Below are 27463 nucleotides of genomic sequence, written 5' to 3' on the forward strand. Positions count from 1 at the left end.
GAGTAGAAAATTCATTTCCATCCTTTCACTTGGAATTTGTTTCTGTCTTTGGCAGTGAGATGGGTCTCTTGGAGGCAACATATGGATGGGTGGTGTTTCTTAATCCAGTCTGCTGCTCTGTGTCTTTTGATTGAATTGTTCAGCCCATTCACATTTAGGGAAATTATAGAGAAGTAGTCAGTGTCCATTGTCATTATTTATTTTTACTTCTAAGTTTCTTTCTCTCTCTTTTCCCCCCCTTTGTGTTTAGTGAATTATAGATATTCGCTTCTTGATGGGGGTTCTTGATGTTCTACAATTTGTTCTCGATTAATTAATATTTTTTGTAATGCTGGTTTAGTGTGCACGTTTTCATAAAGCTTCTCTTTGGAGTGAAATATTCTTGTTTCTCCTTCAAATGTAAATGCTAGTTTTTCTGGATATATCAGTCTGGGTTGGCAATTGTTGGTCTTCAGGACATCAATGATGTTTTCAAAGCTTTTCTTGCATTTAGAGTTTGTTTGGAGAGATCTGCTGTGATTCGAATTTTTTTCCCATTGTAGCATAGCTCTTTCTTTGTTTTTGCAGCATTTAAGATCAATTCCTTGGTATTCGGGTCTAGTGTCTTTACTATGATATGTCTAGATGAGTTCCTTCTAGGATCTTGCCTGTTTGGAGTCCTGAAACCTTCAATAATGTGAGTATTTTCCCTTTTGAGGTTGGGGAAGTTCTCTGCTATGATTTTGGTGAATAAGGGTTGCATTCCTTTGTCCTGAAATTCCGCCCCCTCATCTTATCCCTATTATACAAAAATTAGACTTCTTTGCTGCATCTGCCAGTTCCTGGAGTTCTCTCTGGTGGATTCTGACTGATTTTTCCAAGGTGGCGATTCTCTGTTCCAGCTCTTGCGTTTTATCTTCCAATCCTGATGTTCTATTCTTCATCTCAGTCAATCTGCTGCTTAATGCCTCCATTTTTGCTTGAAGTGTGGACACTGAGCTGATCAAGTCTGCTGAGAGGGTATTGAACTTTTCTTCCACTTCTCTTTTGAATTCGAAGAGTTCCTTGGAAATTTCTTGCTTTTGTTTTTGGAATTCAGCCTTCATTTCCAAAATCAGCTCCTTGATTTGGGTCATATTTTGTGTCTCTTCATGTGTCATTTCTTGGGATGGTGACATCTCTATCCTCCCTTCGCTCTTGTTTCCCTTTGGGCTTTGTGTGGGACTTTGATTATTTATGTCTGTCCTAATTCGTCTTTGTGCTCTTCTAGGCATCGAGAACTCTTGTAGTTCGCTCTGTGGTCAGTAGGTGGCGGTCTTTGCTTGGATTGGGACTGGTGGTTCTCAGCTAAATTGATTCCTCTGCTGACTGGGTCAAAGTTTGCAGTTTTTGCAGGTGTTTGGCCTGTTCTCAGAGGCTGTGTGCCGCTGTACGACTAGCTCTCAGCCCAAACAGTGGCCTCACAGTGGGCTGTGGAATGGGTCTGCACACTTCAGTCTCAGCGGGCTGGGCGGATGGCTGGTTTTCCTGCACTGCTTCCAGGGGCGGCCCCCGGCCAAGGGTCTGGAGTTTGGGAGTTTCCAGGGACTCTCAGGTAGGCCAGCTGGTGTCCTCTCTGTTCCCAGGGGCGGGGCCCAGCTGAGGACATGGGTTCCTAGGGCAGAGCCGTGCCTTTCTGGTTCTCAGAAGACGAGCTTGGCTACTAGTCGGCCCTTCAGTTCCCTGCTGTGTTTCCATCGCTTTGGCCAAGAGTCTGTGACTGTGGGGGGCCCCTCGGTGCTGTCTTGCTCAGGATTCCCAGTTGAAGGATGCCTGCCTCAAGATTTGAGTGGGACAGATACTGGTTCCCAGACTCCCACAGACCCCACCCGCTGTTGTAAGGCGCCCCCCACTCTCCAGACCCAGTGGCCTAGGAGAGGAACCTATTGGACATGTGAGCTAGGACACCCATGCCCCCTTTGGTGGGGTGTGGGTTTTTGTGTCTGCCCGCCTGTCAGTCTCCAGTCAAAGGCCTGGGAGAGGATCCTGTTGGGTGGGTGCTAGCAGGGACAGCTCTGCCCATTTTGGTGGGGTGCTGGGTTTTAGCGCCTGCCCGCCTGTCAGTGTCCAGTCCTCCAGTCTGAGGCCTGGGGGAGGAGGCTGCTGGGCGGGTGGGGGCTGGGACACCTCCGCCTTCCTTGGTGGGGTGCTGGGTCTTAGTGCCATCCGCCTGTCAGTCTCCAGTCACTGGCCTGGGGGAGGGGGCTGTTGAGGGAAGGGACAGGATTCTAAATTCCTTGCCCCCCTGTTCTTTCTCGGGCGGGGTAGAGGGGTCTGAGTTAAGTTCTATAGCTTGGCACCAGCTCTGCTTTCCCAATTGGTTTGGGGACCCGCTGGGCTACCCACTCCTCTGCATTTGCTGTGGGTGCTGCACGGTGTTGGAGAATCATTCACTCCCCTCGGATCTCCACCGCAGCCTGTGGTCCACGTCTGGGTTCCGCTGCTTGCTGTTCTGGTTCCACGTCGGGGTTCTGCTGCTTCTGCGGCTCGCTGGCCCCGTCCTGTGCTGGTTTCTGCAGCGGTCGGGGCTGCCCAGCCTTGCGCCCCTGCCGCTGCTTTTCTCGGCTTGGAGCCGGCGGCTAGGGGTGGGGGAGGGGTCCTCGCGTTCCGAATTCTTTGAGAAAGTTGGATGTGAGCTTTATCTGGATTTCTTTTCCGGTTTGAGTCCTTCTCCGTTGGTTCTTGAGTTTGTTGTTGTGGATTTCTTAAGTTAATTGGCTCGTGGGACTCCCTGGTTCTCTCTTTTTGTGGGAGAGAGCTAGGCAGCGTCCCTATTGTCTCGGCGCCATCTTCCGAGAAGGATTTAAGATTTTAAGAGAACTTTTTATTAAAATGTTAACGGATTTTCTATCCAGTGTCACAAGTCTGCTTGGAAAGCATGTAATAAAGTTCTTTGCTTAGTATTCACAATGTAACAGAAATGATAAAGAAAAACACAATAATATCAACCATAATCTTGCACCCTAACTGATAATTACTCTCATTCCTTATGATATTTCCCAACTGGCATTCATACACATATATACTTTTTTCATAATGGCTCTTGGCATAATTAAAAATTTTTGTTTTGTTTTTTTTTTCTGTTGAAATTATCCATGCTGGATAATTTAATCTATGCTGGAAATTATCCATGCTGGATCACTTTCAATATTTCTATATCTTTGATATACTTTCACTTTTAATCAGAGCAAACAGCCTCAGTGAGGAATAATAATATTCCTGTTATTAAATCTTAGGAAATGGGCTAGGATTACCCAGGACAGGGCCTGAGTTTTGGTTATAAGCCCCTCCCACTTCTCTGTGATCTTGGACAGATGACTTAACCTCTTTGTGTCTTTCCTTGTCGGTGGATTTCTGACACTACCTCAGGAAGTAGCATACAGCAGAAACACATGCCATCATGACTATTAACTTGCCATAATAATTCTACCTACTCTTTTCAGGTGCCAGATGTTGAGCTAAAATGCTTTTCTTATTAGTCTCTCAGTTTTTTGTAACACTGTGAGGGTTCATGTTTGGTGGGACCAGGTGGGGAGGTGATGATATTTCACTAGTTTTGACATCCTAGTAGAATATTTGTTGAAAGACAACTTATTCTGGTTATGTAAATATCTTTATGAACCTAGAAAATGCATTAGACCCACTGTCTGTTGACTTAGCAATCATGTGTCAGTGCTTGGGATGGGAAAGGGGAAGTCTGGAGACCTTCCAGGAATCATGAAGGTCAAAGCTATCTTAGTGAACACACTAACATGTTAATTGGCTTTTTGTTTTCTGGGACATTATGCTTGCTTTCTCATCTGTTATTCTACACTTGAGCCATGCCAGTACTGGAAATTTGAGCTCGGGGCTTAGGCACTGTCCCTGAGCTTGTTTGTTTCTAAAAACTAGTGCTCTATCACTTGAGCCACAACTCTACTTTTGGGTTTTTTGGTAGTTTATATGGCAAAAGAGTCTCATGGACTTTTCTGCCCAGGCTGACTTTGAGTCACAATCCTCACATCTCAGCCTCCTGAGATGCTAGGATTATAGGAGTGAGCCACTGGCACCTAACCAGCCTGTCTAGCTTTTTGCCAACCAATGGAATGTGTCAGAATGTTCTCCCCATATCCTCTGGATCTCCACCTTTTGAACTGCTAAGATTACATTATGAGCCATGTTGTTATGCTCTTGGCTTTATCTGCCTTTTTTGCTCTGATTTTTTTTTCTGCTCTCATGTTTTGCTCTTATGAATATACAGTGGTGTTCTTCAGAGGATACCTGGTATAGGATATCACAGAAATTGAATGCAGAAGCAATATGAGACAGACACAGATGTTTCTGTCAGAGAGTAAAGCATTTGGAAGGAAAAAAGAAAAGTAAAAGAATATCATTTTTGTATGCTTTGGAAAATATTATTTTTGGATAAAAAAACATTCTCTTTAAGCTAACATCATGGGTTTGCTCTTGTTACTTTTTAAATGAGTTAAATAGTTTGTAAACATGCATTTTATCACTTGCCTGGCATGCATGAGATCCTGGGTTGATTCCCCAGCAACACAGCCCCACCAAAAAAAATAAGTAAATAAAGATAAAAGTTTCAGTTTCTAACATAAGCATCATCATGACCCCGCTCCACAATTTTTTTTTGCCAGTCCTGTGGCTTGAACTCTGGACACTGTCCTCGAGCTTTCTCAAGTCTAGCACTCTACCACTTGAGCCATAACACCACTTCTAGCTTTTTGTGTGCATGTGGTACCAAGGAATTGAACCCAGGGCTTCATGTGTGCTAAGTAAACACTCTACTACTAGACCACACTCATGGTCTTCCCCACAATTTTTTTAAGAAGTAAAAGGGCTACACGTCAGGAAACTGCAGTTTAGAGCTAACAGCTCCTTTTTCTCAGAGTCTGATCTCTGTATGGTGCAAGCTATCAACAGATTTCTGCTTCCAAGAGGCTACATGAAGGGAGGGGTGTGGTCATTGATTTTTCTCCCACATTTCTTATTTGTAGGACTCTAAAAGATTTGAAGGCATTGATGCTGACTTTAAAGAACTAGCCTATGCTGTTCAGAAAACTCCCAATGTGGTGGAAGCTACCCAGAAACCAAATCTCTATGACAAGCTGGAAGGAATTCAAAGCAGGTGAGGGTCTCTCTTTGCTATATTTCCATCTCCCTTTTGTCTCTGAGACCTTGGTTTACTTTAACTTCCTGAGCGAAATGAGTGCTGGAGGAGTGGGGAAATCTTGTTTTGCTTATATATTTGAGTAATATGAATGCCATTATGGAGGTATCACTGCTTACATATATGTGTTAGTGTATATGTTTGTAAATATCCCTTAGTGTTTCTTAGGTTAAACTCTACATAGATCCAACTATTGAATACATAGACATCCCTGTGTCCACTGAGAATTGGCTGAAAGACACCTCACAGATATACAAAAATCCATACAGATTCCAGCCCCTCATGTACAATGACAGAGTATTTGCCTATGACCCACACATAGCCCTATTTTGTTCTGTGGCCACAGGTTGTGCTTGTGTGAGAAGGCCCTGGCTGAGTACCTGGACACCAAAAGGCTTGCCTTCCCTCGCTTTTACTTCCTGTCTTCCTCTGATCTGCTTGACATCCTTTCCAATGGCACAGCTCCACAACAGGTAAGCTACAGAGAGCATCTGCAGAAGGGTCCAGGAGGACCGGGACTCCCAGCAGAATCCCCCACTCTGGCAGTGAGGAGACATGTGTTTGAGACTATCCTCAGTTCTTTCCTCATTGCTATTGTGGTGGCTGTGAAGATGCTCCCTACTCTGGCACTGGAGAAGCTCTGAGGAAGGCAAAGGTGGCATATTGAAGTCTTTTTGGAGACTTTTCCAACTAATTTTCTATTTCTTTCACTTTTTTTGCCAGTCCTGGGGCTTGAACTCAGAGTTTTCTCAAGCCCAGTGCCCTACCACTTGAACCACAGCACCACTTCTGGCTTTTTCTGTGTATGTGGTAACCAAGGAATAAAACCCAGGGATTCGTGCATGCTAGGCAAGCACTCTACCATTAGGCCAAACTCCTGGCCCCTAGTTTCCTATTTCTTTGGTCATTTCTAACCAATCTATTTCATTATCATCTTCATGCCACCATGATGCCAGTACTTACTACTCTGTCTTAGGCAAGGGTTGTGAACTACAATTGCTCAGCAACTTCCTGGAAAAGGGTCTCCAAACCTTTGGTATGGTTTTCCTTCCTAGGTTCAACGTCATCTTTCCAAACTCTTTGACAACATGGCTAAGATGCAATTCCAGCTAGATGCCAGTGAGAATCCAACGAAAATCAGTCTTGGCATGTACAGTAAAGAAGAAGAATATGTGGCATTCAGTGAGCCCTGTGATTGCAGTGGGCATGTAAGAGAGAAAATAGCCCTTTCACTTGTGGTCTCTGTCTCAATGTCTGTCTGTCTGTCTGTCTGTCTGTTTGCCCCCCCCCAACACACATACAAATTAAAATATGGCTAGCATCAACTTTGTGGAATCGGGATCAAATGTTTGTTCTGTGAGAGGCAATTTCCCTTGACTTGAACTGACCTTGGAAATAGCCTTCTGTGCCTTCCTAGTCTGTCTCTGGGAAGAACATATGTCAACATTCATATCTCTTCCTTAATCCAACCCCTGTGCTTAGAGGAATAAGATGCATATAAACCATCCTCCAAACAACCAGAAAAGGATTTTAAATTGATCTGCGGCACCAGGAGACAGTCACAGGACAATCCCCGGAGCACCCCACAGGGGATTCTGAAATTCTGATACCTTCCCTGGGAGAAAATGTCCTTCAAAATCCATCACATCCTTGAGAGGTCCCCTCACTGCACAAATGCACCCCTGAATCACTTCCTTCTATAGCTGTTTTCCTTAGAAGGCCAAGCCCATCTATCTCCACCCCTACATCTCCCATGTTCCCATCTATAGCACACAAATAATGGCATTCCTTAAACCCTTTCCCCATCCTTCTTCATTACTCATATATAACTCCCTCCTGCCTCATTATCGTAATGATCCAGCACAGCCTAGATGCTGGTTTCCTCTTCCCTACTCCTCTAATCTACTATAGACTTACATTTGGTTTTCAAAGACGTCCTGTGTATGATTCTACTAATATGCACATGTAGCTTGGCAGGTGATACTAGACCAGAAAAATAATTTGGTGTTCCAAGTTGGATGAAAATGAACAGGAGCCCTGGCATTTAATTCAGAACGTGTTCTTTTCATAGGCCCAGGAAACGCTTAGCAGGGAAATCCTGGCTTGCATCTCTGTATTCAGTGTGAACAAGTCAGTAAGAATCCACTTGATTGCATTTGGCTCAGTCCAAACCTGGGTTTCTTTGTGTGAACTCTGGGTTGCCATCCTCTAGCCTTTTATCCTGTCATTGTGTCCTGTGTGTTCCAAGTGGGCATGCCAACCTGACTGCCACTCATCTCATCCTGATGATACCAAAGTGATGTCTCTCTGTGCCTTTCAACAGTGATTTTGGACATGTCTGTCATGCCCAGGCTCTATTTTCTTCACTCCCTTAGGTTGGGTGGAAGAGAACATGTGTTATTGATCATAGCTTCTTTGGTTCATGGTTTCTAACCTAGAGTTGTTCTTTCAGGTAGAGGTATGGTTGAACCACGTGCTTGCTCACATGAGGGCAACTGTGAGGCATGAGATGACAGAAGGTGTGACTGCCTATGAGGAAAAGCCCAGGGAACACTGGCTATTTGATTACCCAGCTCAGGTAATAAAACTCCATAAGTCACCATCCTCCACTAATTGCCTTCCTTAGCAGCCTTGGTCAACCTCTGGAGACTGCTTAGACATTACATACATGTTGTACTTTACAACAGGAGGGACTAGGATACCAGGTAGTTGTAAGGAGTCAGAAGAGGGAGCAGAGAGATGGACACCCATGATAGAATTCAGCCATAACCCTAGACAGCTAAGAGTGATCTATTTTTACCTTGTCTATGGTAAAAAAAAAACTGTGTGTGTGTGTGTGTGTGTGTGTGTGTGTGTGTGTGTGTGTATGCAACTGAATTCTTTGAAACATCTTACATGTTTGTGCCCAGCTCTATTCACAGTATATCTAGAACATCTCCCCAATAAAATGAAAGTACAAATGAGCATTGTGTCTAAATTCTCCACCCTCAAAATTATGTACTTTCTATACAAAATTTCATTGAATCCTTCTTTCCATATATTTTTAAAACCCTTAAAAACGTAGATGTCAAGGTGACTTTTTCAGAGTTCTTTACCTTGGTGTTCCAAAATATCCATTTTAAGGTTATGAGAGTTTTTTAATTAAAGAAATAATGGAACAAGTTGTTAAGGGGCACACAAGACCAGCACGCCTCACTGAATTAGAAAACTCAGGCTACTAGGGGATTGAGAGGAATAGGACAAAGGCCAAGTGTCGTTGAGATGTCTAGTCAAAAATTTATTACTCTCCTAACCATAGGAAAGATGCTGTCTCTCTGAGAAGTAAAAAACCGAATGATCTATATGGTCATTCCAGAGGCCACAGACATTGACCAAAATCAGTTCTTTACCCGATCGAGGTCAAGTAATACATCTTTCATGAGCAGAAAATGCTATCCTAACTCATGTCATAAATATTTTACATCTGCAAGATTTGGAACAAATGGTTTCTTTAGTTGTCATGGGAGAAAGAGAGGGGGGTCCTGTCACCCACACAGTTACACCCTGAGACCTTGCTGCATTGTGTATACGTTGGGCAAACTTCTCTGATCACAGCGTCACTAAGCAGCTCTTGGTACTGCAGGTGGCCTTGACTTGCACTCAGATCTGGTGGACAACCGAGGTAGGCATTGCATTTGCCAGGCTGGAGGAAGGCTATGAGAATGCCATGAAAGAATATTACAAGAAACAAGTGGCCCAGCTCAAAGTCCTCATCACTATGCTGATTGGCCAGCTCTCCAAGGGGGATAGACAGAAGATCATGACTATTTGCACCATTGATGTGCATGCTCGGGATGTGGTGGCCAAGATGATTGCTCAAAAGGTAGGTCCTGTTCTCTAGGAATAGTCCCCCTTGTGAGCAGGTACACCATGGGAGGAGTTCAGAGATGCATAAGACATGGGACCTACGGTCTCCCATTGGGAAGAGGGGGAGCCGCTTCTACTTTTTAAAATCTAAGTGAAATAGAATATGGATGATCCCCAACTTACGTGTGCTTAATTTATGATGTGTATTCAGTAGAAAGTATGTTTCATTATAGTTGTTCAATGAACAACTGTTATAAAATAGGCTTTCTTGGGCCTAGAGTTTGGCCTAATGGTAGAGTGCTTGCCTAGCATGCACAAAGACCTGGGTTCGATTCCTCAGTACCACATATGTAGAAAAGGCCAGAAGTGGTGCTGTGGCTCACGTGGTAGAGCTCTAGCCTTGAGAAAGCCCAAGGACAGTGCTCAGGCTCTGAGCTCAAGCCCAGGACTGGCAAAAATAATAGGTTTTATATTAAATGGATTTTTACCCAACTGCTGGCTGATATAAATGTTCGAATGTTTTAAGGTGGATGAAGCTAAGCTATTGTATGAAATAGGTTAGGTGTTCTTAATGTTCAACTTAAGGTATTTTCCACTGATGATAGATTTATGAAGATAGAACTCCATTGTAAGTCAAGAAGCATCTGTAATCAGACCAACTTAGGCTTTTTATTTTGTGATCCAAACATACGACTGTCTTAAGTGGCAAACAAAATCCAAGCCATCTAGAAGCTTATACCTTGTATTTGTTGTGGTGAGGGGGGGCGCATGGTACCTATCACCTGCTTTGTCACTCTCTGTTAGGTGGACAGTGCACAGGCTTTCCTTTGGCTGTCCCAGCTACGCCATCGTTGGGATGATGAAGCCAAACACTGTTTTGCCAACATCTGTGATGCCCAGTTTCTGTATTCATATGAGTACCTGGGAAATACACCTCGTCTGGTTATCACACCTTTGACGGACAGGTGAGTCTCGGCGTCAACCACTGACAACCCTAGTGCTGCTAACTCTCTCCAGCTATCCAATGACCACCAAGGGCCAAAGTCCTCATCCCTTGCTATATGTTCACACAGCTGCATGAGGAGGACCTGACTCAATACTGTGGATGTGAAATAGCACTAAAATTATATATAGCAGAGACTGCCTTGGAGCAAATGTCAGAACAAATGACTGAGACATGACTTTCTGAGGAATCACTAAGTAATTAGACACACTCGGGCCTTAACACCAGCTGTAACACGTGCCAGTTGCTTCACCATGAAAAAGTCAGAGCCTAATATTTTGTCCCCTCATCTGTGAAATGGAGGTAATTACTCACACCTCACATGATTATTTTATGAAGGTAAGATAGTAAGAGCCTCATGAAGAGTTTAGTGCTCGGTGATAGATCCTTTATTTTTTATTAAAGAATTAACATTGATTTTTACATCATATTTCAAATGACATGTTTAACAAACAAGCATTCAAGAAGGGAATCTCTATATACAATCACTGGCACTTAGTTTTTAGAACATAATCAAAATTAGGCTAAGAGTTTGTATGTCATAGATACATGTTAATCTATGTAATAAAACATTATGTCTATAGAGTCATAAGTTTTTTTTGTTTTTTTTTCCAGTCCTGGGCTTAAGCTCAGGGCCTGAGAACTGTCCTTGGATTTTTCTCAAGGCTAGAACTCTACCACTTGAGCCTCAACACCACTTCTGGCTTTTTCTAAGTATGTGGTACCAAGGAATCGAACCTGGGTCTTCGTGCATGCTAGGCAAGCACTCTACCACTAGGCCAAACTCCTGGCCCGAGTCATAAGTTTTTATGCCTATGTAGTTGTGTTTGTATTTCCAATACCATGCCCATAGCATTGGATATGCAAATATTGAGTCCTTGCTCTTGTACTGTTTGGATCTAATAGACACATATTAAGGATGCCATGTGCCTTTTGTTCCTTTGGTCTTGACTTGTCTCACTCAACATGATTCGCTCTAGATTCATCCACTTCCCTGTGAATGCCATTATTTTATCTTGTCTGTTGGCTATGTAGAATTACATTGTGTATATATATATATGTATATATATACATATATATATATATATACACATACCATATTTTCTGTATCCAGTCATCTGCAGTAGGACATCTGGAAGATCCTTTATTTTTTTATCATTCAGTTGACCAATCAATTTGGATACAAAGATTTTAGAAGCATAGTCCTAACAATTAAGGAGCTTACTTGAAGGAATACAGAGAGCTAGCATGAAAAAAAAATCATGCCAGATTTCCTTCTGGTCATTTTCAGATGAACAAAGCCATATCTTAAAAGTATCTAAATACTTGAACGAGAAGTCAGTTCTTTGAGCAGAGTTAGCCTCACACCTGGTGGGGAGAACACTAGAAAGTTTGGGGGAACCAAGGCATTGGATCAGGAGCTTGAAGGATGTGTTTGGTTCCAAACACATTTTGGTTCCAAAATGTAAGCTTATTTTACAAACAACTGCTTGCTCATTCCCTTTTCTGTTCAAATAATCTATAGTATTTGTTGATTGTGATAATGAAGGGTCCAAAAGTTACAGAGCTACTAATGTACATCCTCTGGAAACAGAATACTGTGGATCTAGTCATGGAAATGGTATAATTCAAGATGTGTTCATGAGAGAGGAATAGAGTGAGTCTCTTGACTTTGGGAGAGGTGGTTAATTATCAGTGTTAAACTGTAAAGTGTAAAAGATAACATCGTTAGCTAGAAAATAGTGATCAGATATGGAAAATTTCACATCAGGAGAGTAATGTGATGAAGTCTGTGTTTTATCAAGATATATCTGGTGACCGAGCAAGAGCAAGGGAGAGAGGAGACAGGGCAATGGCGTCATAAGAAATGATACCTTTAATTCTTGTGAAATGTCTGTAAATTCTGCCAGGAGTTTATGACTGTGCCTCATAATACCATTGGTCAGTAAACTCTCTTTTTCCCAGAGAGAATGATACAAGCAAGCAATGCCTGGCTCACCAAATGAGAAATTGGAAGGTCAAAGTACATGATATCATTTTTTCCTTTTTTTTTTTTTGGTGACAGTGCTGGGGTTTGAACTCAGGGCTTCAGACTCCCACATGGGTTTTTTTTGCTCAAGGGTGGTACTTTATCATTGGAGCCATATCTCCACTTCTGGTTTTTTGCTGGTTAAATTGTAGAGTCATGGACTTTTCTGCCTAGTGGTTTCAAGCTAAGAGCCACTTGAGTAGATAGGATTACAGGCATGAGCCACGAGCATTTTTTCAAGATATTATGTCCTGTTGTAAGTATCCTTGCCTACCTTATAGTTAAAAATATATAATTTATACATATATATGTAGATACATGTATGTATATATGTATACATATATGTTTATATCTATATATATGTATATAGATATGTATGTGTATACATATACATATTTATGTGTATACATAAGTGTATATATACATATATTAGTTTCAATTACATTTTGAAATTGCTGATGAATTTCTCCAAATTAGCTACAATGTGCTACTCTTTCTGAAATAAATAACTTGGGGGAAATCTGAATTCCTGACACCCACTGTAGAGCAAGACCTCCTGGTTCATCTGCCTCCATGTTTATGTATTTCTTCAGTTCATTTTCTTGCCCAGTTTGAAAATCTTCTTCCCCCTCAAATCATGTCCCCTTTTCTTCAGATCTCCTTTTTTTTGAGAGAGCTTCTTGAGATCACATCTCCGTCTTCCATGGCCTCTCTGTCCTCACTGTGCTTTGACTAAAATATGAAATTCCCATTGGACTTGGTCATTCCTGTCAGCCTCACTCCCTACCTTCTGCTCATTCCATCTCATTTCTGTTGCTTTATCACTGGACCCTCACTTCAGTGTAGAACCTTTTACCAGGCATGTCCTCATCCAGGCTCTCTGTTACACTGCTGCCATCTTTTCCTTCTTCTCTTAGGTCTAAGAGCCCTTTTCCTGAATACTCTTGCCCACCTCACACGTATAAACCTAGCACACAGCCTTGATAGAATCTTCTTCTTTACTTTCTGAACATTCCCTACCTTCTGAAATAACTTTTAACTTGCTTACCTCACTTGATGATAGTTGGCTGGTTGTCTGCATTCCTTTCTGCAATCTATGATGCTGGTTTGCCTGTGTATAAGATCCTCAACTCCTAGTAGGGTGCTAAGTTAATATTTTGTTGAAAGAGTAAATGATGGTAGCCAGGCACTAATATCTCAAGCCTGCATTCTTAGCTACTCAGGAGGCTGAGATCTGAAGATGGAGGTTTGAAGAAGCCAGTGTAGGCAGGAAAGAGTGGGGCTTGAATTCAAGGCCTGGACATAATCCCTGAGTCTTTTGCTCAAGGCTAGTGCTCTACCATTTTGAGAGACAAGAATCTCATAGACTTTCCTGCCTAGACTAGGAAAATACTCTCATCTCCAATTAATCATCAAAAATCCAGAAGTGGTTTTTCTATGTTCATCAAAGAAATAGGTTTGTAATTTTCTTTCTTTGATGAACCCTTGTCTGACTTTGGGATGAGGGTTATACTGGCTTCATGGAATGAGTGTGGTAGTGAACTTTCACTTTCAATTACATTGAAGAGTTTGAGGAGTATTGGAGTGAGTTCTCCTTTGAAGGCCTTATGGAACTCAGCAGTAAATCTGTCTGGACATAGGTTTTTCTTAGATTGGAGGTCTCTTATGGCCATTTCTATTTCATTGCTTCAGATGGGTCTGTTTAGTTGGTTTAAATCTTCTTGGTTTAGTTTGGGTATATCAATTTTTGCTAGAAATTCTTCCATTTGAATTCTTCCAAATTCTTGAATTTGTTAGTATGAAGATCTGCAAATTACTCTTTTAATGTTCTGGATCTTGCTTGTTCTGTTGTGATGTTTCCATTCTCATCTCCGATTTTGTTTATTTGAGGGTGTTCTCTTCTTTTGGTAAAATTCGCTAAAGATCTGTCAATTTTGTTGATTTTTTCCATAAAAAAACAACTCTTTATCCAAGAGTGTGACTAGTGGTAGAGTGCTAACCTAGCATACACAAAGCCCTGGGTTCCACTCCTCAGTACCACATACACAGAAAAAGGCAGAAATGGTGCTGTGGTTCAAGGGGTAGAGTGCTAGTCTTGAGAAAGCTCAAGGACAGTGCTCAGGCCCTGAGTTTAAGCCCTTCTCCTCACCCCCTTCCTTGCCCCTCCTCTCCTCCTCTTCTGTCTCTCTCTGTCTTTCTTTCTTCCTTTCTACTTTGCCAAAGAGAAAGTGTTTAAACTGACTACAGTGTTATCTGCCTATAGTGATTAAGAGTATAAGGAATGCACTACTATTCTAATATTTTTCCAATATTCTGAAATGAACATATATAACATACATAAAAAACCAATTGTATAATATTTGAAGGCCAAAAGAAAAAGGCAGGAGTGGTACTGTGACTTACTGGCACTTAGCAAATAAAGCTCAAGGACAGCAACCCAGACCTACCTGAGTTCAAGTCCCAGGGACTGGCACAAAAATAGAATAGGGAATGATGACTGAGTCTTGAAGATCACAGCTATTAGAGTAGAATATGCAGACTCATGAAAGAGAGTTGACTCAAGGTCGAACACACTACTCACAACTCTGTCTAGACTCTTGTACATCTATCAACAGCTGGAATAGAAAGGGCTGCAGCAACTCTTAGGAGAGGAGGTTGGAGCCTTAAGGGTTTTAGCTGGACTCAATTAGTGTTAAGGTTCCTCCAGAGTGTTTCAAAAGAAAAGTTTTCCTGCCTTAAACTATATTCAGACATGACCCTCTTAAATATCTTCATCTTGATGGTAATCTCAGCAAGACATCTGTCATTGCCAGGGAAGAAATCTAGTATAGCATTTCTTTCCACAATGAGGTTTTTTTTTTCTGCTTGCCTTAGAATGTGAGTTAGTAATATGGAAATTCATATCACTGTGTGCCAAAATAATGAAACTACATGTTATTTGAGCAATCTGATTAATGTCTGTCTCTCAATTTAGATTTTTATGTTCTGTGACAACATTGACTTTAATTTGGTCTCTGCTCTACTCTCAGAATAACCTGGCACCATGTCCAGCACAAACTAGACAATCAAAAGATGCTACCAGAGTGAATGCAACATACTGAGACTCTGGATATATACCTAGTGTTTTCATTCCATTCAGACTGACCTAACAGACATTATGATTCTGAGTGACAAAAAGTACAGGACTCTTTTATTTCCCTGGGTCTTTGCACCTGCTGAAGAGTTGAAGAAGATAATTACTTCTTTTCGATTTAGAGGTCTCTAGTACACCCATGCTGAATACCTTACAGAGGAGAAGGATAAAGTTTGACAATGAGTTATTTCTAAAGTAAGGGATTTATCACCTTTTCTGTGAAATGATGCACATAACAACTCGGAAGGAAGATTTGCTGCAAATAATGGTGAACACTATATAGACCATGACCTTGTTTTGTGCATTAGATGTCTTTCTGACAAAGTAGTATGTAGTTGAGTATTTATATGGTAAATTCCATTTTCTCATTGAATTTCATTATTATCTCAAGAAATGTTGTGCTCAGAAAAAAAAAGAAAATTGGCCTCCACATAGAAAAATCACATTTTAAGAAGCATTCAACCTTTTCCACTGTGTTGCGTAAGAACATTTAATTCTCTCCTGCCAGAAGAATTAATCAAATGGACAATTGATCCGTACAACCTTTGCACATTCATTAAAAGCACACCCGTGGTACTGTACATCTGGCTGATTATGCCTACTTCTTTGGAATTTCCCAGTGCCTGGATGGGATTGGAATGTATAAGTAGGTACAATGGTTCAGCCAGCATCCTAGGCCATTGGCATAACACTAAGTTGAAGAACTAAATGGAAATGTCTGTGCCGGCTTAACAAAAGCAATTCTCTTGAGTGGCTTCCTAGCCATTCGATGATCTGCTTTCTTCTTCTCCTCATACCTCATTTTCACACACAAATGTCTACCCTTTCTGCCCTGAGCTATGTTAAGAGCTGTTTTAATTAACTACTTATCAATTTCGAGTTACCTCTAAGTTTCTCAGGATCAAATACAAGTAGACAGAATATAACTGATATGAGTTTTTGAAGGCTTCTTACTGGACAAAGACACACTAGCCAAAATCATAAACTTTCTTATTAAGTTTTTCTCTGATGGTTTTATTGGAGAAGATTTGGAAAATTTAACAATCAGCAAAAAAAAAGTAGAAGTCACCCAGAGGCAATTCTTGTTCATATTTAGCCTGTTTGCTTTTACATGTGGATCTCCAGTTTTGAAACTGAGATCGTGTGCTGTACATAAAATACAGATTACTTATTTTTACTTAACACTGTATGGTGTGTTGTTTCCCTAATTATTATTCTAAAACTTTAATAGCTGAATTATAGCCTAATTACAAGCATCCCATAATTTATTTAGCATAACCATGTTATAGAGTGAGTTGTAAGTTTTTTGTATTAAAGATAAAGCAGCATGAATTCATCTGTGAATTTTTTTTACCAAATTTCAATTTCCTCAGAATGGGTTCTAAGTAGGATGATCCGATGATTATAAACTTTTTCTCTATGAGCAATGTTATTTCCAATCTCATTAGTATTTATGAGTCTTCACCGCACAATTTCTTCTTATGCTTAGACCATCCATGCTCATTTCATAATAAATTTAACATTCACTTCTATTTTATCTAAAATAAAATTTATAATTTAAATTTTTTGGCTGTAGTCTTTTTAACCCTTTGAGAAAATTTTAGGCCACTGTGCAAAGTGAGTCTAAATGTTTTTGTGAAAATGTTTACAATTATAAGTGATAGGAGCTCAACTCAACCTAACTTGAACAGAACAGAGGAGTGCTGTTAACATATGTAGAGTTTAAACAGGAAGAGATCAGAAACTTGATCTCATAATGGGCATACCACATTTTTTCTGTCCATTAACTAGTTGTTGTACACCTAGCTTATTACTAGTTATGGTAATTATATATGTAATTATATGTGTAATTATGTATACCTATATGTGAATATATAGTTATGTAATTATAAAAATACTATCATGAACATTTTTGCCCAAGTTTTTATGTTTTTGTTTCTCTGGAACAGGAAATAGTTGGAAATTGTATACTTTGGGTTGAACTTCTTATGAAATGACCTAACTGTTTTCCAAAGTGGCTGCACTATTTTACGTTGAGTCTGGCAATGTGAGATCCACACGTCTTCTCATTTTGAACATTTGTTAACTGTTGTACTTATGGTTGTTCCGGAAGCTGTAACATAGTGTTTTGTTGAGATCTTATTTTGGGTTTCCTCATCACGAATGATGTCAATGGTGTTAAGCAACTTCACATGTGTTTACTTGCTGGTCATATACCTTCTGCTCATTGTTTCATGGTTTATGTTCACTGCAGTCCTGAGGTGTGGAGAATTCTTTGCATACTCTAGCTATTACCTACACACTTGCTAACAGCGTACCCCTAGTCTGTTGTTGTTCTATTTCATTTTCTGAATGGCATGTTTACTTTCTTTTTTGGCTGTGTTGGAATGTGGATTCAACACCTTGTGCTCTACTGTTTGAGCCATGACGCCAGCCATTTAATGTCATCCTTTGAAGCACAGAAGTCTTGAATTTTGATAAGATGTAATTTATCAATTTCCATGTTATGGCCCATGTTGTACCTAAAGAAATCCTGGCCTAACTTCATGTACTATTTTTATTTTCTTTTCAGTCGTGTATGTGAAAGAAATGATGTTTGTATATCTGCCTCTTATTTTGCCCATTTATTGAATTTCATGATTTATTCTAAGAATCTTACTCTTGATTCTCTTGGATCTTTTCTAAATGACTTCTAGAATTCCTAATCATACGTGAGACATATGAAAAATGCAAAATATAGTCTTAGCTACTCAAGTTTAATTACTTGGCATGCTGTTCTTTTTTTGCTAGCAAGATCATATGTGAGATGTGATACATTTCTCTTAATTCTTTCTGCCACATTTTGAGAAAGACCCTTTCTAGCTAATGAAAGGAAAAAAGGTAAGCACTGAGGTCTTATTAACAAATGATATATGAGATAGGTCCTAGAATTGAGGCCATCTATATGGATATAGAATTTTTAAATTGCAAATATTAAAATGTTACAAAAAGGACAGATTTATTTTAGGTTAATGCTGAGGTTATTTCTCCTACACTGCTTCTCACATTGAGCTTGGAATCTATTAAAATCTCTGGGAATTTTTTTTTTCATGGAAACCTCTATTGATTTATCCAAATTTCCAATTTCTTGGTGTATTCATGTACTTAGAAGATTATTCCATATTTGTCCATTATGAATTTGATTCTGTTGGTTCTAACTCTTTTTCTTTTTGGCAGTACTGGGGTTTGAATTCAGAGCTTTGTACGTGCTAAACAAGTGCTTTACAAATTGGGCCACAAACCCATTCCTTTTACTTTAGTTGGTTTTTAAATAGGTCCATCATTTTCAATAATTAAAAATTATTTATAAATAAAATTGAATTAAAAAATTAAATTATTTCTGGGCCGGGAGTTTGGCCTAGTGGTTAAAGTGCTTGCCTAGCATGCATGAAGACCCAGGTTCGATTCCTCGGTACCACATACATAGAAAAAAGCCGGAAGTGGTGCTGAGGCTCAAGTGGTAGAGCTCTAGCCTTGAGAAAGTCCAAGGACAGTGCTCAGACCCTGAGCTCAAACCCAGGACTGGCAAAAAAAAAATTAAATTATTTTTATATTGACCTATTTTCTATCTAACCATTTGTTTCTTTTTTGGACTTTTTTATTAAAGAATTTATTAACATTGATTTTTACATCATATTTCAAATGATGTATTTAACAAACAAGTATTCAAGAAGGGAATCTCTATATATAATCACTGGCACTTAGATTTTAGAACAAAATTAAAATTAGAGTCATAGATTTTTATGTCTATGTAGTTGTGTTTATATTTCCAACACCATGTCCATAACATTAGGTACGCAAATATTGAGTCCTCGCTCTTGTACTATTTGGATCTAATAGCCACATATAAAAGGATACCATGCTCATTTTGTTCCTTTGGTCTTGACTTGTCTCACTCAACATGATTCACACTAGATTCATCTACTTCCTTGCAAATACCATTATTTTATCTTGTCTGTTGGCTATGTAGAATTCCATTGTATATTTATACCACATTTTTTGTATCCATTCATCTGCAGTAGGGCATCTGGATTGTTTCCATTGCCTGGCTATTGTGAATAGTGCACTGCTGGTGGGATTGTAAGCTAGTTCAGCCACTCTGGAAAGCAGTGTGGAGGTTTCTTAAAGTACTGAAAATTGACCTTCCCTATGATCCCGCCACACTACTCCTGGGCATCTATCCTGAACATCATAACCCAGGATATGATAAGGACACCTGCTCAGCTATGTTCATCTCTGAACTTTTCAACAATTGTTTCTTAATGAAAGTTACCCATAAGGACTTTGGACCTAAGAATAGAGATGAGTCTTGAGCAAGCTGCTGGAGACTTCCCTTTGGGTAGACATTGTTGTGTCACATTCATTATTCCTTAGCTTTAGTCATCGAACCAAATGTCAGTCAGAATTCAAAAACTGACCACAGTGACTTTCATCCTTGAAAAATCCCCTCTTTTAGTGTGGGTGAAAATTGTGACTGTGGTGGTACCATTTGAGTGATTGTGTTTTGCTAAGTCATATGCCAGCCAGCTTTCTGTCACTGTAATAAAAGACCAAAGAAAATCAACTGAAAAGAAGAAAGGTTATTTTGGATCACAATTTCAGAGTTTTCAGTCCATGGCTGCTTGGCTCTATTGATTCAACCCTTTAATAGCCAAGCACAACCACCATGACAAGAGTGCACAGCCTAGGAAGTTGGAACAGAAATGGGTTGGTGTACCAATAACCTAATCATATTCCCCAAGTTCTACCCATGAAAGGTTCTACATGATGGACTAAACTTCCAACACATAAACTTTGGGGAGACAAACCATATCCAAACTATAGTGAGCCAACAACAAAATTGACCAAAGCTGGGCTCTGGTGGCTCATGCCCATAATCCTAGCTACTCAGGAGGCTGAGATCTGAGGATCGAGTTTCAAAGCCAGCCCAGATAGAAAAGTCATGAGCCTCTTACCTTCAATTACCCACTCAAAAACTGGAAGCAGCGCTTTAGCCCAACTGGTAGAGCACTACCCTTTAAGCACAGCACTCAGGAACAGCACCCTGGCCCCAAGTTCAAGCTCCACAACCAACAAAAGAGAGAGAAGAGAGAGAGAGAGAGAGAGAGAGAGAGAGAGAGAGAGAGAGAGAGAGAGAGAGAGAGAGAGAGAGAGAGAGAGAGAGAGAGAGAAACAGAGAGAGAGAGAGAAACAGAGAGAGAGAGAGAGAGAAACAGAGAGAGAGAGAGAGAGAGAAACAGAGAGAGAGAGAGAAACAGAGAGAGAGAGAAACAGAGAGAGAGAGAGAGAGAGAGAGAGAGAGAGATTGACCAATTTCATAACCTTGCACATAAGATTGAAAGCCAATTTTCCTATCTCTAAGTACTTGCCTTAAGTCTCTATAGCTCCAAATGTCAACCCTCACTAGGAGACAAAACAGATCAAAGGAACTGATTTTGGGGGGGGGTTAAAGAGATGGAGACAACAAGATGAGGACTTTGTAAAACTAGGCTGCCTCTAAAGGATGAGGCAGCCTGTCCTACAACAGAAGGAAACAAGCTTGCCTTTCTTTGTGCTGTTCTCACTGTCTGAGCTAAGCCCTACCCATACTGCCTGACCTATTAAAATTTGTTAGACATCCCAGCTTCCTTTCCCAAACCTCAGTCATACTCAGCTGAAAAATGAGAGGTTGGATTAGTCGACCTTGGAGATTCCTTTTAGTTCTCAAATTCTATTGGTTGGGGTGTGGGGGAGAGCCCCTGTATATGTGCTGAAGATAATTAGAAGTTCTAGTTGGTTCAAGAGCCCTGAAAATCCAAAGAAAAGAGGCTTGGCCTATCTGACCACAGAAAAGGCAGCAGTGGGGAAGCAAGGGGGTGAGGGGAAGATGGAAATGTGAGTTGTATGGTGGTTGGGGCTATGCCAATTCAGGCAGGTGCCTTTCTTCCTGGGGTAACAAACGGGGCTCGTGAGGGCTGCTGTAGTCTTGAACTATTTAAGAGACCTGGCCTGGGAGAAAGTAAAAGTCTTAGGGCAAATCTGAGCCAAAACTTCAGAACCCAGGGGTCAAATGTCTAAGTACAGAAGGCTTCTCAAAGACTAGCAGTGGCCAAGAGAGACTGATTTTTCATCTGCATCAAACTCACCTCATATTGCCACTGTGGACACAGGGAACAAAATGAAGTGGCACCATGAGCCTGAATGGCCAGGGGTTACAGTTAAAATGCATCCCAAATCATCTTGGTGAGCTGATTCACACCCATAGGAAAGTAAGAGGTGAAGAATGTCTTCCATACATCTCTTCCCTATGCTCAGAGAACACAAGCCATCTTCCTGAAGTTCACTTGCAAAGGCTCACACCCGTAAGGGAATTTTACACTTAATTAGAAAAGGAGGCAACTTGCTTCAGCTTTTCAGAATAGTTTTCTTTCTGGGCTCAGTGAAGTTGGTGGGGAGACTCAGTCCCCATCTGGCACATGAGGTCTTCAATCAGTGTCTGATCAGTCTGAGATACCAGATTCAGAGACAGAGATAGTTAACTTTGGAGATCCTATGGGATGGTGCAGCCTGTGAGCTGAAAGTCATACATCGATTTCCTAGGTGTTGAAAAAAATGACAGATGCTGCCATTTTAAAAGCTTTATTGAAGTATACATTACATGCCTTCAAAGTTCACCTGTGATAAGCTTTAGTCAATGTACAGAGTTTTAGTTAATATACAGAGTTGCCCATCACCTCTGCCTAGTTTGGAAACATTCCCTTCTTCCTATTTGCAATAATTCCCTGTTCTACTCGCAGCCCCAGTCAGCCACTGAACTGATGTCTGTTTCTAGCTCTCTTTCCTGAGTATTTCCTGTGCATTTTTTGGGTATTCCATTAATGGAATAAAAGAAGGCGCTTTTTTAGAGCTGGCTCCTTTTGCTCACGAGGCATCATGTTTTGGGAGGGTTCCATCTATTTTCATAGGAAGCTCATCATCTCAGTCCTTTATCCGCTGCAGTGTTCTATTGTATAGAACTGCTGCCCATTCTTTACCATTCATTATAGATGGACATTTGAGTTTTCTCTAGTTTTCTGCTATAAACACTACTGCATAAACAAGTGTTACCAGCAAGTAGATTTACTCTTGAGTAAATTCTTAGAGAAAGAGCTTCTAAATCATAGGGGAAGCTTTACATGTAAATTGACTGCCAAAATGTCTTTCAAAATGGCTGTATCATTTGATATTCCTACCAGGGATATTTAAAGCTTTCAACTTTTTTTCCAAACTCACCAACACTTGTCATTGTTATCTTATGAACTTTGGTTATTCTGCTATAGTGGTATGTCATGGCATCTCACAGTGCACTTAACTTGCATTTTCTGAGTGCTCAAAGATCTTGAGCATTTCTTTTCATGGGCTTATTATCCAAAGGCACATTTGGAAGTAAGACTAAATGGAAATGTAAATCCTTTTAAAAGGAACCAGAGATAGCCTGAAAGGTAAGTTAATTTCCTTTCCATTAATAAAGATAGTCATGGGAAGATTAAACTAAATGATCAATTCACTCATAGACTCATTCATGTGTTTCATAAATATCTATGGAAGGCTAGTACTTAGGGTTGTTCTGCAATGTGGAGATGAAATAGATCATACATAGACCCTTGATGCATCTAATGAAAATACAGACCACAGAGCATGTAAATATTATGTGTAGTGGAGGATTAAAGTGGAATAGGATGGGAAAGGAGCTCAGATGGGAGGGTGTTTGTTTCTCAGTACAGATATTAAGGAAACTCAGGAACACTTCATGGGCAAAGTGACACTGAACATCACTCACTAGACAGTGATTGGGGAAAAAAATCATAGCATCAGTCACATAGTCTCAAAGGGATGAGTGTTAGGTGAGGACAACCAAGGACTAGACACAGTCCTACATATCTGGAAAGACAATAGAACTCAACATAGCTAGACTTTAATGTGCTACTGTGTGGGGAAGGTGATGAGATGAATGAGAGGAACAGGCAAGGTCCAAGTCAAGATGGGCCCAGGGGAGCACTCCTAACATCCTTTAGGGTAGAGATCTCCTGACTAAGTTGTTCTCTGGGAAGTTCTAACTCAGTGGGGAAGATACTGGCAGAGAGGAAGCTCTGTCAGGCCTCACCTGGCCTTGAACCTTTATCTCCCAAGGATTCAACAGGGCCACCTGTAGTGCTGAGAATGACATTGGCCTTCCTGTGTTTGGTAGGTGCTACATCACCCTCACCCAATCTCTACATCTGACCATGAGTGGAGCACCCGCGGGACCTGCAGGCACAGGCAAGACAGAGACCACCAAGGATCTGGGCCGAGCCCTGGGCATCATGGTCTACGTGTTTAACTGCTCAGAGCAGATGGACTACAAGGTATAAAATCATCCTGTTTTGAAAGGAACCTGGGTAGTAATCCAAACCAGAGATGAGTCTATCCATGTGGCTGGCCCAGCTAACAGGGAGATTACTACTTGTTCCTTCATGGTAGAGCTGCGGACTTTGACCCTTGGAATTCATTGACCTCCTCTCTGTGACAAGGACACTCCTCAGACAGTCCCATTGCTTTCTGACCCACTAATGAGATTTGTGTCCACAGATGGGTTGCTTTATCTCTCGGGTCATCCTTTCATCCATATACCCCAAGCCCTAAATTCTCTGTTGAGTCTAGAAGCACAGAAAGAGCTCACATTTGCCCATTTCTCTTGGCCTAATGTCCATACAGGCCCCACTGCAAATTCTATGCTCCCTAAAAGGTTCTGCAAAGGCAGGTGTGACTTCTGAAAACAAATCAGAATAAGTTCTACTCACTGCATGGCAGACGCACAGTAGACATGTGTATTGCTAATGCACTATATCCAGGTTTTCATCCTAAATAGAATGTGAGAAAGGCCATTTTTTGTAGCACCTCAACATCCCCAGGCAGAGCTAACAAAATAAAAAATAAACCTTTCTTCCAAGTTGTGTTAATGGAAAAAGGCCACAGAAACCAGAGGCCCATGAAGCCATTTCTTTTTTTACATATATATTTTATTGTAATTAATAGAAGGGTTATATTATATTCACCAGATAGAAGGTACATTACTTCACAAACATTGATACCCTTTCTCATGTTTTGGTCCCCATTTCCTTCTCCCCACCCCTGAAGCCATTTCTTAGCTAGAAATGTTCTGCTCACAACTGAATATAGAGTCATTCTTCTAAAATGTGTAATAACGGATTAACTTGCTGTCTCATCACTTGTGTTATATTATAGCTTGTTTCTACAAACCACTTCCATCGCTCTTGTAAACAGGAAAGCATGTTAATTCCTTCAAAGCAGAGAAAGAAATGATTGCATTAAATGGATGCAAGTCACGCAATACATTGACTATAAAATGGATTTGTTGTAGAAATGATTTTAAAGATCGCAAGGTAACTCTTGCAGTTAAAGAGCTGTAGGGTTCTCTACTGAGACTTATCTTCTATAACTTGAAAATAAGAACAGAATCATGTGACACTGCATTTTCTCATAGCAAGCCAATAAAAAGAGGAGACAGACCCAAAAATAACAGTCTTTCCTATGGTCCACATCCCCAACATTTGCACACAGCTGCTTTTATTGATGAACACATTAAGATAATGTTTCTTTCTAAAGCTGGAAGGAGATTGTTTTTATTTCCTCTTTAAAGAAGTAAACTCCACCTTAAGGATTATTTTAAGCTTCTAGATTCTTCTATGGTTGAGTATTAGCAGCATTGCTGCAGTAAGTATAGATTCCCTCCGGGAGCATTTTGAAAGACATACTCATTTGGATGTAGATGTGGTATATTGATTGAAGAAAATCAGCAGACTTCTTCAAAGTCAAATCTAGCAGAATAAGAAGAGATGAGCTACCCTTACAGCCAGGGGTCACAAACACCACTTTACCTAATTCTCTCACAATTAATTATGTAACACTAACCCCTCCTTATTTCTGTAATAGTCCAGAGAGGAAGGAAAAGTCTGGCCTTGATTCACTGCATCTGTGATGCTTTGGTCATTGAGTCAGGACTAGACACAGAGCAGAGCATCAATACGTTCATTCTTAATGACTCACGCCAGAGCATAGGTGTTCCCTTCTTGCTGTGCCAACACCCATGGTAACCAGACAGCCTACCCATGCTATTTACAAGTCACCTTTCCTTTGTTGTCCAGCTGTTCAGAACATTTTTTTTTGTTTATTACAAAACCCTCTAGAAATAAAGTAACTGTTTTGTTGCTATAGCTATTGCTCAGCATATTCTAGGCATTGTGGGAGATTACCTAAAATAGACGGTCACATCCCAATTAATCTGAAGTCAGTGTTACCCCAAAAGTGGTGCTTTGAAAGTTACTACCACCCCACACCCCCACACCATCCCAAGATGGGATCTGTTGGAATTCCAAAGAAAGAAATACTAACAACACTAGCAACTAGAATATATCCCAGTGGCAGAGTATTTGCTTTGCATTTATAAGGGTATGGAGCCTTAGATTCACTTCCCAGCACAAAAATAAGGGGAGGGGGAACTCCATTAAATGCCAGAACAATCAGGCCAAAACATTTAGCCAAAAATAAGGATGTTCTACCTGGAATGGTCTCCCTTTGGGGGTCAGGACATGGGGTTCATATGAAGGCTTAATTTATTTCCTCTCAGACAAGGCTGGAACCCTTTCAGTATTTTGAGTAATAACTGAAACATCTTTACCAGTGTCATCTGTCAGTGACCAGAATGTTCAAGAACACTGTGTTCAAACCTGCTGGGCAAAACTGCAGCTGGCTGGATCACAGAGTAGTCAAGGCATACAAATTGAATCAGGAAACTTTATGGGAGAGAGGGAGGGAGGGAGGGAGGGAGGGAGGGATGGATGGATGGATGGGGATACATAGATGCATCAGGGAGAGATAGCACTGATCCAAGTTGCTTTGTACACATAAACTGGCATGTTGAATTGAAACCCTTCGTACAACTGTGTAAGAATAATTAACAAAAAGAAAAAGTAGAAGAAGCTAGAAGATCCCAGAGATGATAGATAGATAGATAGATAGATAGATAGATAGATAGATAGATAGATACATACATACATACATACATACATAATACATACATGCATACATACATTGATAATAGATACATAAATGCATAATAATAGATAAAATATTGATAGATGATAGTTGATAGCTGAAAAGTAGATAGGTAGAGTATAACTAGGTCTATCCACAGAGACAAAAATATAAGAAATAATTAGGGAACCCTAATTAGCACCCAAACAACATAATCCTAAATGCTAATGTGTACTGTGGAATTTTCCAGATTGGTGGGAGTTCTGCTCACAAAACACATGGAGGAGCACAGGAAATTCAAGGTTACTTGCGCCTTGGGGTGTGGTATTCCCAACACAGCCTAATTCATTAAATACCAACTTTGCAGCCAAATCTTAAGTTTTGCATGAAGCCAATTTCCATCTCCCACCCCTCCTTCTGTGTTACTGAGCCCTTCTCTCAGGATCTAGCTGTGATGAAGAAAGGGACTGAGGATCAATTAGAACTGCCATGCACTTCTCTAGGGAGCTGTATGTGTCATTCATGACACTTACGGCAATTTATTCAGTTCACGAGCCTACAGAGTAAAAGCTGGAAATAAGCATGAGGTAATGGCTGAGCTACCTTAGAGGTATTTGTAGAACAAGAGAAAGGAAATGGATTGAATAATAGGGGAAAGGCAGAGGCCACCAAAGGAATGTAACCTTGAGGTATTGTCTCTCCAAAGACTTCCAGGCTTAGACGGAAAGCTTCAGAACTGCATGTAAGGAAGCAGGAAAGACTGGAGGTCTCTGGTGAGAATGTTGCAGTTGCTCAAATCGGGAAGGGAAGGAGGCAGATGAGACAATAGAATAAAGAGAGAAAGAATGAGAGGCTTAAGAAAGAATGAGAGCTTGGTACCCAAGCTATCCAAAGAACCGCTTGAGGGGTTGGTTGTGAGTGGCATTGGAGAGGAGCGTTTGAACTGTGGTTAGGGACTCGGACCCCTTCTACCTCAAGAATTCTGCAAGGGGGCATTATCTCATTTAGCTCCATGACTCACTAGGGGCCTGGAGGACTCACAAAGTGGGGTGAAGACGTGGAGAAAAAAGTTATTGTTTTATTATGTTAGTGATGGCTGCAAAACCTATAAAATTGGCCACTTGTTCTGGAATTGGTTGCAGTTTTAGTGCTGAGATGTTCTTCCTATTATTGTAG

At 40.6% G+C, this 27463-nt stretch overlaps 1 protein-coding gene across 1 annotated transcript in view; it reads left to right on the forward strand.

The window, feature by feature from the left end:
* Nucleotides 1–27463, forward strand: part of Dnah9 (dynein axonemal heavy chain 9) — a 306051-nt gene that overhangs the window by 98496 nt on the left and 180092 nt on the right. The window contains exons 21-27 of the mRNA XM_090349542.1: nt 5013–5143; nt 5532–5658; nt 6241–6393; nt 7638–7763; nt 8808–9047; nt 9836–9996; nt 23442–23598. Of these exons, the coding sequence (XP_090205668.1) occupies nt 5013–5143; nt 5532–5658; nt 6241–6393; nt 7638–7763; nt 8808–9047; nt 9836–9996; nt 23442–23598 (1095 nt within the window). The remainder of the gene's footprint in view (nt 1–5012; nt 5144–5531; nt 5659–6240; nt 6394–7637; nt 7764–8807; nt 9048–9835; nt 9997–23441; nt 23599–27463) is intronic.

This window comes from Megascapheus bottae, chromosome 17, assembly GCF_031878675.1.
Source record: "Megascapheus bottae isolate mThoBot1 chromosome 17, mThoBot2.hap1, whole genome shotgun sequence".
NCBI lineage: Eukaryota > Metazoa > Chordata > Mammalia > Rodentia > Geomyidae > Megascapheus > Megascapheus bottae.